Source organism: Teleopsis dalmanni, chromosome 1 (assembly GCF_002237135.1).
Source record: "Teleopsis dalmanni isolate 2A chromosome 1, ASM223713v2, whole genome shotgun sequence".
Lineage (NCBI taxonomy): Eukaryota > Metazoa > Arthropoda > Insecta > Diptera > Diopsidae > Teleopsis > Teleopsis dalmanni.
This window is the reverse complement of record NC_051846.1, coordinates 217,928,571-217,940,168: the sequence shown is the minus strand read 5'-3', so window position 1 is coordinate 217,940,168 and position 11,598 is coordinate 217,928,571. Positions and strand designations below refer to the sequence as shown.

Below are 11,598 nucleotides of genomic sequence, written 5' to 3'. Positions count from 1 at the left end.
TTCGTGGTCGGTTTATTTTTCATGTTCCAATTTAATTATTTTTTCTTTAAAAGTTTTATATTCTTCTGAAAGCATTTCGACTGTACGATTAAGGCTAAATATATTTGTGTTAACAGCTTCTAAATCGGATTTAGAACCAATATCCCTCAATTTCTCATCTAGAATGCTCACCATTGTTTTTTGTATGTACTCCGACATATCCATACTGCCAACAGATTGTAGGTCACCTTTGTTAGGTGACGCCTCTGATATAGTACGTTTTGCTGCTGAGCCAGACATTGTATCGTTCATTAATTTGGTGGATTTGGATAGAGGGATTCTTCCAATAGGCATTCTATTTATCGTGGTAGATTTCTTGACAAAAATCTTTTTTTTTTCTTGTTAAATGGACGCGGTTTAAAAACGAAAATTATTAGGTTTTTGAGTAGGTTTTTAAATATTGTTTACCAATATTTAATTTATTAAATTTAATTTAATTTAAATTAAATTTTCTTTTTTTATTATTTTTTTGTTTATTTTTCTTGTTTATATTGAAATGTTTCACTTCTTATTTATTTTCCATTTTTTAGATGCTTAGTGATTTAGTTTTGTTACTAGGATTATCTTGCTTTATTGTGATAATTTTAACTTTATAATATTGCTGTTATTTCTTTATTCGCTCATCTCTTTGTTCTCATCATCACTCAACTCATTATTATTCGCTCATCTCTTTGTTATTTTTTGCTGTTTACTTAATTATTATTGGTTGTTATTTAAAAAAAATTAAACCACTTTGTTGTTTTTACCACTGTTAGAATATTCTCCGCTTTTCAAAACTTTGTAACGACCTTTTCCCGGCCCTATCTATAGCTGGGGTATACTCAGCGAGTATACCAGGGTTCGTTATAAGAAAATTTATCTAAGTAAAATAATAGAGACACTTCTGTTTAAAGTAGCGTTTATTATTTATCAAAAAAAAGAAAATATAATCAAGTTGTGGAAAGCGATGTTGAAAATGTTGCTAATGATGTAGAATGTTGTAATGATGTTGTAGACGGTGTAGCATGTTGTGAAATGTTGTATGGTGTTATAAATGTTGTAACGATGTTGTAAACGGTGTAAGATGTTGTGAAATGTTGTATGATGTCATAAATGTTGTCACGATGTTGTAAACGGTGTAGAATGTTGTGAAATGTCGTATGACGATTGCTTGCAGTGGTGCGCAAGTTGCTAACCTTGAAGTGAAAGAAATTCCAAATAGCTAATCTCTAGAAACTCTAATATCAATATAAAACAATACCTTTGTCAGCAAAAGCCAGACAAGGGTTCCTTCCTACTGTTACGCCTGGCCACGTCCGTCAGCAATTGCCAAACGCTCGTTGTCCACACGCCTTCTGACAGTGTTGGTGACTCGTCGCCCATTCCTCCATCAGCTATGGCCAAATGGAAAACTGGATGACTAGTTAAACTACCCAACGCCAGCATAAGCCAAGCAGCAGGTAACTCAACTGGTTAAACTACCCTACGCCAGCATAAGCCAAGCAGAAGGTAATTCAACCACCATCACTTCGCCCAAACCAGTCCATTCATTCACATGGTGATCGTCAGCAATGGCCAAACGAATCAACATGTGCCTGAACCAACTAGTCCGAGCTCCCACTATCGTCCCTAACAAAAGTGACTTACCTTGAAGTGAAAGAAATTCTAAATAGAAAGATTTGGCAATTTCGCTGCCCTTTTATTTGAAATTCCTTCCATTACATACAAAAACAATAATTATTTTCAAATAAACAAAGTCCCGTAAATTTGTCAAAACAAATTTCTTATTGTTGTACGCATTGCAATCAAATTCAACAAAAATAACTGCATCACATAAAAAATGCGTGCACAATATTTTTCTTAAATTTGTTTATGCAGACAAACAAGTGAAACAGTTACAACAAATTTAACTAACTTTTATTAGCGGCAAAAAATTAATCAAAACATATTTTACTTTACAGGGTCATTCGTTTATACAAAATGTTTGTCTCTAATATGAAATTTACAGGGTCATTTGTTTATAATAAAAATGGATGTTACTGTAGGAAAATTTTATTGAATTTAGAAACATGTTTTTTACTAAGTGGATTTAAAACTCATATTTGACTATTCATTTAATTTGTGGGGTTAAATTTTAGAATAAAATTTGGGCCTTACAACTTGTTTGTCGAAATTTGTGCGCACACTTTTGCTTTATACAATAATTATGGAATTCATATTATAAAATGTAAAATTTACTAAGATTGCATTTGTAAAATTTGTTAAAAAAATTTATTAACACTTAAATAATTTATAAAATTTATGAAGGTTTAATAAATTTTCTTTTCTAAACAAGCACCAATGTTCACATTCCGCACTCTGTATTATGCAACCGGTAGCTTCGAACGCTCAACTCAAACCATAAGCTACAGTTATTTTTTTATGTATAAGCACAGCGTCAGTAGCAAGTTAAAGCTCTGAGTGTGCATAAAGTGTGACGTATGCTTGCGCATGGGATGGAAGTAGTTTGCATGTGCTTTTTGTACATTGTACCAGTTGACCATTACAAAGTGTATGTCTGTTTGATAATTATGAGAATACGCAATGCAAGCGAATTCCTCATATGTATGTATGTAAAGATGAATACAAATACATACTGTAATGAACCTTTTCATCAGCCGAGGTTTCGCTCGCCGGATCCCAGAGTCGTTACAAGAATATTTCTTTATAACCCAGAATCTTCTCGTATAATAATTTTAAGACCGGTTAATTTTTTTTTAATTCCTTTATTTTTTTTTTGCAAATAAATTTTTACAATAGGTATTACTTATTTACTAACAACATATATTGCAATTACCAATATTGAGAATTATTATAATTTCTGTAATAAATAAAAAAAATCTGACCAATGGTGGACTAGGAACCAACGCTACCGACAAGACTGCGTTGTTAAGGATCAGTGTTACCGACTGGGCTACACTGGTGGACTAGGAAGCAATGTTAATAAATTTCTTATTTACCTGGTTGAATTTTACCTTTGGTTCTGCCAAGTGTTCTGCTCCGTGGCCTGTGATCAAGTGTCTTTACGTTGCGAAATCTTGCGAAACGGGACTTCTAACTGCTGAGTGCACATTGTGTAGCTTTCTTCTAAGTTGTTATTGCCTATTTTAAATGCCTGCGGCTGGTATGTTTACTGTTGTTGTTTGCTGCACATTTATTAAAATTTTGGCAAAATAATTACACTCAAAAAAAAAAAGTGTTATCACTTAATTTATATATTAAGAAGGATTACATTTTTCTTTTTTTTTAATTTTTATTAAATTAATAATATCTTAATAATATTGATGTTTTATGCTAACTTAATAATACCTTAATTTAAAACTTATTAATACCTTAATTTTATTAATACCTTATACTAACATTTTGGTTTGCGTCTATATTAACTAATAATAAATAATTTCTTTCTCAACTAATATAGGTTAATTCTATTGTTGTCTTATTATATTTTTTTATTTTTTATTTTTTACCAGTTTAACGTTAATAATAATAACTTAGTTGTATGCATAGTGCATTGCAATTTTTGTGACGAGATGGTAAAAATCGTCACAATACATATTACATCTTTGCGGCGAATTATAATCTGACGTTTCTATTTCTTTTGTTTGTTTTGATTATTACTTTTCCCTTAAAATACTTTTAGAATGAAATAACTAAAGAAACAAATAAAATTACCAACATGTTTGTTTTTATTTGTTTAACTAAGTGTCCGGAATGAGGGTTTATTTCCCTTTTTTTTAATAATATTTATATTTAAATATGAATCTTTAACTAGTAAGTAATTGAGTTATGTATATTATTCATTTATTTAAATATATTTCTTCATTTATTATGAATTTAATTTCAGAACATTCCGAGGTATTACGGAAGCGTGCAAGAGGTGTGAGTAAATTCACTAAATATTATTAAATCTTCAACTTCATTTCATTTTTTTTTATGTGCCACTGCATGACTATAACTATTTTTTCTTTTTTTACTATAACAGGGTTCCGTTGAAATCATTATGTGCTAGCCGTGATGTTTTGAGGTAATATCGGTGAAATATTTACCATTCCATAATTTTAATATTTTGTCTATTCTAGGTTCTTATTACTGTAAGATCAATTCTATTTAGACAAAAAAAAATTGATCATTACAACCTGTTTCAGGCGAATTTTTTGCAATATCTGCAACTTGTTGTAGCGTTTCTGCCTCCAGCGCAGTGATTACTGTGTAGAACTTTGGCAAATCTGACATTACTCGGCTCATATGCAATGTAACGAACCTTTCTAGCCGGGGTGTTGCTCGCCGGATTCCAGGTCCAGTCCTTCAATAAATTTATTTGTTAGGAACAGTGGAACGTGTGAATACACGGTGGACGGTGACGTTGGTGCGGTGATGTGGTTTGAAGAAATGTGAATTTCTTCTTTAAAACAATGTATTTGGCGTAGTAATGTTACTTTCGACGCCCCTGAAGAAAAAAAAAAGGTTTTGAAGAAATGTGAATTTCTTCTTTAAAACAATGTATTTGGCGTAGAAATATTACTTTCGACGCCCCTGAAGAAGAGGTTTGAAGAAATGTGAATTTCTTCTTTAAAACAATGTATTTGGCGTAGAAATATTACTTTCGACGCCCCTGAAGAAAAAAAGGTTTGAAGAAATGTGAATTTAATTTGTGCAAACCATAAAGCTGGATTCTTGGTTAAAAAGTTTGGCAACTTTATTTGCCCAATCGCTTGCACTGCCGACGCTTTCGCTTCCATGGGCTGGAATTTATTTGTTTCTGCGGGAGTCTCTGTACGTTCAATTTCGCCTATTTTTTGCGTTTTTTTGAAGTTTGCGTGATTGCTTCTGTAGGGGTCACCAATTTATGGCTGTTTTACCATAAGTTTATACAAAATAAAAAACACACTTATTGCTGGTTGACTATTTTATTAGGCATTTACTTGAAGTTGGTTGCTTATTCACATAAAAAAGATCATTTTTGATTTTACTTTGCCTGTAGATGGCAAATTGACGTTATCCCGACTACTGACCAAAAAAAACAAAGCAATACGGATTTTGTAATTGCATATGCTGGAGAGACGAGATTTTAGAAATAAACTTCAATTTCAATTTCAATTTCAACAGGCAAAATCATGGAATTGGAGTCAGATTGTAATAAAGAGTTTGAATATCCTGAGGTTATTGTATCGGACAATGGTATACACCTATTTCAATGCCAGAAATAGAGTTGCCTTCCAAAAACATATTATTAATGCATCACAAGATAAATTGGGTACAGTTAATTATAATGTAGATCAGCCTCAACCGCCAAATTCGAAACAAGAATTGTTTTTTAATGGATTTAGAACAACCTGACCACCACAACTGAATCAATTGTTTTACCATTTGGGCAGTATAGAAATGAATCCGATACATTAAAACGTCAGAGCATAGTAGTTTTCGAAACATTGGAATCTGTAAAGCATCCAGAAGTTACTGATGATCAAGAAGAACATCTAATTCAACAATTACGTTCTCGACATTCTATTTCAGCATAAAGACTACGTGATCGTTCAAATAAAAAATAGGAATGTGGTGGAAAACTAAAATGCAACCATGTAGAATAAGGAGAGAGATGATAAAGAAAACAAGATTAAGCGTGGTATCAGTATAGATACCATCCCTGTGTGGTGCTAATAGAACAAATTCAAATTTGTAAAATTCAAAGGTCACAACATAATTATTTTTTGCAAGCAGAAATAAAAGTCCTTGCGTGTATTTTATAATTAAACACAAAATAAAATTTGCATGCTGAGTTATTTATTTTAAAGCAAAGCAATATAAAACGCTTTTGTGTTTTTGTAATATCACAATCAAAATACACAAAACGGTTGGTCAAATAATGAGTTGATTTTATTTATTAAATATTATAATTACAAATCCGATTTTGTATTTTTATAAATTTATTGTATATAAATAAAATCAATTATTAAGAAAATTATAGAAGGAAACTTCGTAGAGAGGGTAAATTCATTATTGGCTAACAAAAATAATGAAAGAATAATAGTATTAAAATACGAGTTGGAATTAAAAATATTAAATAATTGTACAGATTTAGAATTTGAAGCAGAAAATGTAGGTGACAGACTTTTATTTATATAGTTTTAATGTTAATAACTCCAGAAAAGTTTATAAGTATCTTGTTAAGTAGTCAAAATGAAACAAATTATTTAAGTTCGTAAGTTTAATGACTAATGATTTTTTCTGCGTTCTGCCAATAACTAAGTAATAATTAAAATTATATAGTTTTTTAGATATAAAGATATAAGCAAACAAGTTGTAAGCAACCCTGTAATATAATTCTGAAAATAATAAATAAACAATATGGACCTGTGACGGTTGCAGCATTCGAAGCTTAACTAATAATTACTTTGATTATTCGTGGAAGCTCTTAACAAGAACATCATACGCCACTAAAGTAAGATAATGACATTTAATGCTCCACAAAGCAGCATTGCATACCCACAACAATAATGTAACGCAATTTGAATATATTTCAAAAAGACGCGAACGCTTTTAATTTACTCCACGCAAGAAAAAGGATTGAGTTTTTTAAGAGGATGTAAATTTGGACTACAACTCTATTTGTGCGCATTATTAACTCTACATATTAGCCGTAATTCATATAAATTTATATTAATAATGGTAATAACGAAAGCAACCGTCAACAAAATACATTGTGAAATCAGTTTTATTTTCTTTAGTATGTAATTTGTTGTAGAGTGGTATTTTTTTATGTCATGAACTGTGTAAAATAACATTACATATAACATTACAAATAAAGTATATGAAAATATGTCAGATTTATAAAAACAAATTATCAATACTTTATTCTTATTAAAAGTAATGATGCAATTAATTTCATGCAAATTTACTGTGCTATATATTAGATGTCTTAAATAATATATTGTATAAATGTTTATAATCGTTTTGATACTGCGCTTTTGGTTAAATGGTGTTTAGTTTCAATTTTCTTTCACTTGCTACAAAGAGTATATCAGTAGCTAATAACTCAAATTCACTTTTTGTCAGCCTGTCTATCTTTAATTATTTCAGTTATTTTACATTGTAGGGCACTTTGTAAAGGAATCTTTCTTTGTATTTTTGCTGTCATTATATCGGAATCGTCGTTAAATGGCAAATTACGTTTTCCGCACCTAATTTTTTCATTTAGTTTCCGTAAATCCTTAAAATATATTTTTGAAATATATTAAAAAATGTAAACATATTTTAAAAACTAAAATGGATTTACCTTTCCTGGACTCTTACAAAACTCATATGTTATATCATTTGGAGAATGAAATTTTTCATTTTTTTCCATTGGATGAACATAAACCAAAGGATGTGTGGACAATTTCCGTGGAAAGTTTTGTTTTTCTGTTGGATGTGGTGATAAAGTCAAGCTTTGTACCTAAAATATTATTATAAAATTATTTGATTTTACATTGATATATTTTAATACAAACCGATTTATTTTTCTCACTAAAACTTAAAGCGTATGGACTCATATTTTGAACATATATGTTGTTATAGAAGTGTATTATATCTCTATTACCGTCTGAAATGAGTTAAAATTGAAAGAGAGCAATTGTTGTGTGTTTGTCACGATACTTTTTCTTTTAAAGATAGAAAACATCGACCAATGAAAATGTTTTAAACATAATATTGTATAAGACAAAGAAATAATGTTTCACCTTTCTCATCGATGAAAACATCTCTGTAAGTGCTGCTTGTTGCTTGTGGCTGTTTTCTATAAGATTTCATTATATCTGTAAACGAACTTCCTTGTATTTCTCGTACCTGTAATTTTAGTATAACCTATAGTAAGTATATTAAATAAATTAAATGTGTAATTTACCTTAATATATAAATATATTGCACACATTAAAATTTGGTCGAGATGCCTATCTTTCATTAGTTCTGTTTTTTGCGTAATTGAGTATTCAAACAATGTCCATATTTTTTTTAGGCATAATTCATTATCTCTTCTTAGATCCATAACTAATTCCTTAATTCTAATCCAGGCTAATTTATAAAACTAAAACAAATATTTAGTGGACATTGCTACATATCTAAAGCAATTTAAACTTACTTTTCTTAAAAACAAAGGCAAAGACCCTGAACGTTTCATTCCATCGGGTATCCTTTTAGTATTGTCATTGGGTTTATCATACGGTAGGGAATCTACAAATGTTACAAGTATAACAAATTAAAAAAAGAAGTAATAATAAATACGTACCTATTGTTACATTAAATAGATCCCGTTTTGCAGAATCTGTAATAGCTGTTGGCATAAATGTTTCACACGCAGAATTCATAGGAGATTGGACTATTGAAAAATATTTTAATATAAATTATATTTTACAAACTCAATAAAAATTTACTTTGTGATTCTTGCCGTAATGATATATTACTTATATCAACTTCAGACCATGATGGAAGTGGAGAAGATATACTTTCTATTAGATTCCATATAGGAGAAGAGTTTTTCCAGACTAGTGACTCAAGACATGCTTCTTCAACAAAGTTTAGGTGCTTTATAAGTGCTCTATTTAAAATATCTTCATGACGTGCAACAACAATTTCAATGATTTTGTAGTATTGATAAGCATCAATCCCGAAACAGTCAAGCACCCATGGAAACTTTAATTGGGAATTATAGGCATCTAACACAATCTCAACGGAGCACGCAATTAATGTTGCATTAAATATATCATTAATTAATAATATTTTAATATCTATAGGCTTGGTTCTGATTTCGACGCGAATAATTTTCTCTAACAAATAATAATAAAGCGATGTAGCTAACTGAAACCTGTTTAAACCTTCTGCTTGATGTGGTAAATATTTACAAAATTGTTGTGACATAAGATTGAGTTTATCCCCGATTTTTTGCAATATAACCGGACCGGCTTGTCTAATTAATTCAGAAATGTTTTTTTTTTTAGATAAATGTGTAGCTGTTATGTAAATGAGTAACATAGAATTGGAGTTCATAAGTGAATTCCACTTACTTTATAAAATCAGTTGGTTCGGATATATGAGCAATACCTTGTAATTTGTTCACATTATGAGTGGCATTTGCTACAGGTTCCAAATTTGTCTCCTTATTGGGCAATAAGCTTTTCCTTGTGTATGGTGTGTCAGGTATCAATGACTTTATCTCCTATAAAACTTTTATCAAGTGTGCACAATTTATTTACATAAGTCTTACCTGATGTTCAACTCTTTCTTCTCCACTATACTCTAAAATTGAAATTTTTTTAAAAAAAGGAATTCAAATTTAAATAAACAATTACAAACCTGCGCTGACAACACGGCGATATTTTGGATTATTGATTATTATTCTCTCGTCGAATTCGCCAACACTCAAAATATATTGCTCATAAGTACTATTTAAACATTTTAAATTACGTTCGAAGTTAGAATTTGAAACAATACCTAGAAATGTCTCTTCATTTCCACTTATAGTCTAATAGGAATATATATACAAGTGTAAATTAGAAACATATTTTGAGACATGACTATAATAATTAGCATTACATTTGTTTGAAAAAACCTTCTGATAATTATTTTCCAAGAATTATTTTTCATAAATTTTACTTCACTTGGTTTAGTCTCAATTAACCGACTTAAATGATTTATAATACAATGGTTATGAACTAAATTTCGATCAAAACTGTCAGTACCCCAATCTTCTGGTATTCCACTAAAACTGGGATTAATAAGGTCTGTACGGTTTTCTGCTAATACATTAATATATAATAGGTCTATACAACAAAGAAGAAGATGAAAAGATGTAATAAGATCCACAGTATAACTAGGATTTTCATTTTTCGCGCATAAATATAAACACCATCCTATGTCATATAATTTGTTTGATGAACATTTGGTAGCAGACCTAAAAATTGTAATTAACAAATCAAATTATTGACTGGTTTTTATTTATAAGCACATAAATTTCTCAGATTTCTGACAACAAACCTGTATTTAGTGTTTTTTCTTTCATATGGCGGATATTGAAAAAGTTGATCAAATGCTTTATTATAGTAGTGGAAGAGATGAAATGTTATGCTAGATGTTCGTTCTAATCTTTCAATTTGATGAAAAAAGTTTTCTGATAGATTCGCCATTTCGTGCCAATTTTTAATTTTTGAAATAAAGTCATATATGCTGTAATAAAACAAAGTTTTCAAATATGAAAATTAAGCATTAGGACCTCTTCACCTCATATTACAAGAACGAAGAACTTTGTTCAAAGATACACAGTTTCCAACTACAATTGTATTGTTTTCGCCAACTGTGGGTGTATATGATGCTCTACAGGCTGCATACAATGCACAACAAAACCAATGTACTGGATCTCCCTAAGTATTTCAACAAAATAAAAAAAAATTAAATTGGTTACATTATAAAATATAAAAATATATACTTCTAATGATGTTCGTTGTGATACATCCGAAAATTTGTTCCAAGCGCTCTCTTCAGTTTCTTTATCCATATTAAGCTCACGACACAACTCCTCATATTTTGTCTTGATGTCGCCATCAATAATGACTATCTTTTCTTTTTCCATAATCAAGTACAAGTGCAACAGAATGTATCAATTCTTTGTTTTTGAATATTTTATTTCGACACTATAAACCCTTTTCCTTTATTCTTTTGAATATGTATTACTGAAATTTTCAACATGCACACATTTAATACTAAGTTATACCAAATATTAAAAGACAAACGTCAAAAAAAAGGCGCGAAGTATTGTAAATTGTATGTCAGTGCCATGGTTTGATGTTGGGTACATACAGAGGTAATCTGACTTTTTCAAAACAGTGTGTGCATGTATAAAATATTTTTTGAATTCATTAATGAAAACACGATCAGCCCTAATTAAAACTGTATAGTAACATGTGTGCATGAAACTAGCTCCAACGATAAGTCCCAAATGGAATTGGAAAATTTTTCCGCCATATAAAAACCTAAATAATTTTCTATGTGTAATTATGTTTCATCTGTAAATGAAATAATTTTCATAAAATATCACTAACAAAGCAAGTCCAATAAGGCCTATTTACTAATTTATTGAGAATTTTTGCACTATAAAAAATTTTTTAGGCGCTATAACTCATTGTGAAAACTAATTATCGTTTTCATTTCATTTGATGTTTATATAATTATACACTAACGAATTTAATTAATGGCACAGCTAGCATGTTGAACTTTAAGGGACCTGTATGATTGCAGTTACGTCGGAGAATTGTTATTGCTTTTTAATACAAAATAAAAATGTTAATGTCAATTGACATCTAGACAGCAAATTGAAAGTTAAAAGAAATAATAAATTAAAAGTAATCTGGGAATGTAGGAAATTTTGAAATTTTTAACAAAATTAATAATAGTTTCGAATAAGTATTCAAGCCTTAATAAGTATATAACTTGTAAGTTAGGAACTAAAAAGTTAAAAATTTAAATGCTTTTTAAATATACATTCTTCATGCACTCCTACGTGTTTTTGTATTAATA

At 29.7% G+C, this 11,598-nt stretch overlaps 1 protein-coding gene across 1 annotated transcript; it reads right to left on the bottom strand.

The window, feature by feature from the left end:
- Window positions 1-6,324: 6,324 nt before the first annotated feature.
- LOC119672139 (retinoblastoma family protein-like) lies at window positions 6,325-11,068 on the bottom strand. The gene is made up of 15 exons (XM_038083115.1): window positions 10,511-11,068; window positions 10,306-10,445; window positions 10,063-10,251; window positions 9,622-9,979; window positions 9,382-9,550; window positions 9,293-9,324; window positions 9,093-9,244; window positions 8,463-8,995; window positions 8,318-8,407; window positions 8,171-8,262; window positions 7,937-8,116; window positions 7,773-7,878; window positions 7,545-7,636; window positions 7,331-7,489; window positions 6,325-7,264 (listed from the first exon to the last, which is right to left on the bottom strand). Exons 1-15 carry the CDS (start codon window positions 10,652-10,654, stop codon window positions 7,097-7,099), a joined length of 2,604 nt encoding a protein of 867 aa, XP_037939043.1. The 5' UTR covers window positions 10,655-11,068; the 3' UTR covers window positions 6,325-7,096.
- Between the last annotated feature and the right edge of the window lie 530 nt (window positions 11,069-11,598).

Excerpts from the sequence above, each read along its gene's own strand:
- LOC119672139 (XM_038083115.1), bottom strand. The coding sequence starts at position 10,654 with ATGGAAAAAGAAAAGATAGTCATTATTGATGGCGACATCAAGACAAAA. Across the intron at positions 10,446-10,510 it reads CACAACGAACATCATTAGAA|GGAGATCCAGTACATTGGTT; the intron begins GTATATATTTTT and ends TGAAATACTTAG. Across the intron at positions 9,551-9,621 it reads GAAGGTTTTTTCAAACAAAT|ACTATAAGTGGAAATGAAGA; the intron begins GTAATGCTAATT and ends TATTCCTATTAG.